At 42.2% G+C, this 1,420-nt stretch overlaps 1 protein-coding gene across 1 annotated transcript in view; it reads left to right on the forward strand.

The window, feature by feature from the left end:
- LOC101845365 (arylsulfatase J) overlaps window positions 1-1,420 on the forward strand; it is a 9,338-nt gene that overhangs the window by 5,011 nt on the left and 2,907 nt on the right. The window contains exons 4-5 of the mRNA XM_013089427.1: window positions 164-179; window positions 501-612. Of these exons, the coding sequence (XP_012944881.1) occupies window positions 164-179; window positions 501-612 (128 nt within the window). The remainder of the gene's footprint in view (window positions 1-163; window positions 180-500; window positions 613-1,420) is intronic.

Below are 1,420 nucleotides of genomic sequence, written 5' to 3' on the forward strand. Positions count from 1 at the left end.
GTGTGTGTGTGTGTGTGTGTGTGTGTGTGTGTGTGTGTGTGTGTGTGTGTGCGTGCGTGTGTGTGTGTGTGGTTCCAGTCACCGCTTTATGTGTGATTAACTTAATTTTTGCGCATTCCTTGTCGTCAGTACATCTTTGACAACAACCTTTCCTTGTCGTTAGTACATCTTTGGAAAACGTAAGAAAGGATAGAAGACCAAAGATGACATGGGAGGCGAACGGTACCAGCTAAAATGAAAAATGCGGGGACATGAAGGATACAGCTAGAAGAGGATGCACATGACAGGCTTCGCTGGAGAAATGTTGTTGATGGCTTATGCTCCACTGGGAGTTAAAAAATGCAAGAGAGAGAAGCGAGAGTACATCTTTGACAACAGCCTTTCCTTGTCGTTAGTACATCTTTGACGTTAGTACATCTTTGACGTTAGTACATCTTTGACAACAATCTTTCCTTGTCGTCAGTACAGGTATGACAACAACCTTTCCTTTCACCCCCTAGCCCCTGTTCCTGTACCTGGCCTACCAGTCTGTCCACGAACCACTACAGGTTCCCGAGGAATACGAAAGACAATACACTCACATCCAGGACTCAAAACGTCGATCTTACGCAGGTTCGTTAATGGTAACTCTTCCGAATTACACAACAGTTTTTTAAAATCTGGAAAAGACTCTGTGTGATATAATTTCAACTCTAGAATAACACTCCTGAAATCAACTGTTTTACTGTTTTTGCCCCGTGGAGTTAATTCTAATTTCTTTTCCTTTTTGGACGCGCGAGTTATTGATATTATTTTGAGGAAACATTTATTTGGTTTCAAATCATATAATGAATAATATATTCGAAAAAGTAAAATACCTGGTGCTCTGAAAGGGCATTGTCTGGATTCTCGAGTATAGAACCTGGCAGTGTTTCGCTACAAGGTAAATTAAAACTATTCCTACATCTGATCCGACGTTGTGTCCGTGCGAAAGGCACTTTACACGAATTTCCCATTTGGCTCCGTCCTTTCGGTTTTGTTCTGTGCTCCCCGTAAGGCTTGAAGCTCACATAAAGTCTCCCTTTCACGTGATCGGCGTGTCTCGTGCAAACTCTCTCGTCCAAAACTCTCTCCCCCCCCCCCCCCGGGCTGCCAGGAAGGTATTCAATGTAAAGAAAAGTGGCCAAGTATCCACATCAAGGAGTACCAATGATTGTTTCGTTTTCAAAATGTGTACCACTACTTTGTCCTATTTGTTCTAACTTTTCGTGATATCCGAGTGGCTGCTCCTCTGAAACTAAATGTGGCATGACGTGGTGGAATCAGGCGCTCGTCGATTTTGGGGCATTTGAGGTTATTGGTATCATCTTAGAGCCTGTTCAATTACTTTACTTTAGGTACAAAAAAATATCAATCTATGTTGAATAGAATAATCTATGTT

The sequence above is a fragment of the Aplysia californica genome, unplaced genomic scaffold (genome assembly GCF_000002075.1).
Source record: "Aplysia californica isolate F4 #8 unplaced genomic scaffold, AplCal3.0 scaffold00949, whole genome shotgun sequence".
Taxonomy (NCBI): domain Eukaryota; kingdom Metazoa; phylum Mollusca; class Gastropoda; order Aplysiida; family Aplysiidae; genus Aplysia; species Aplysia californica.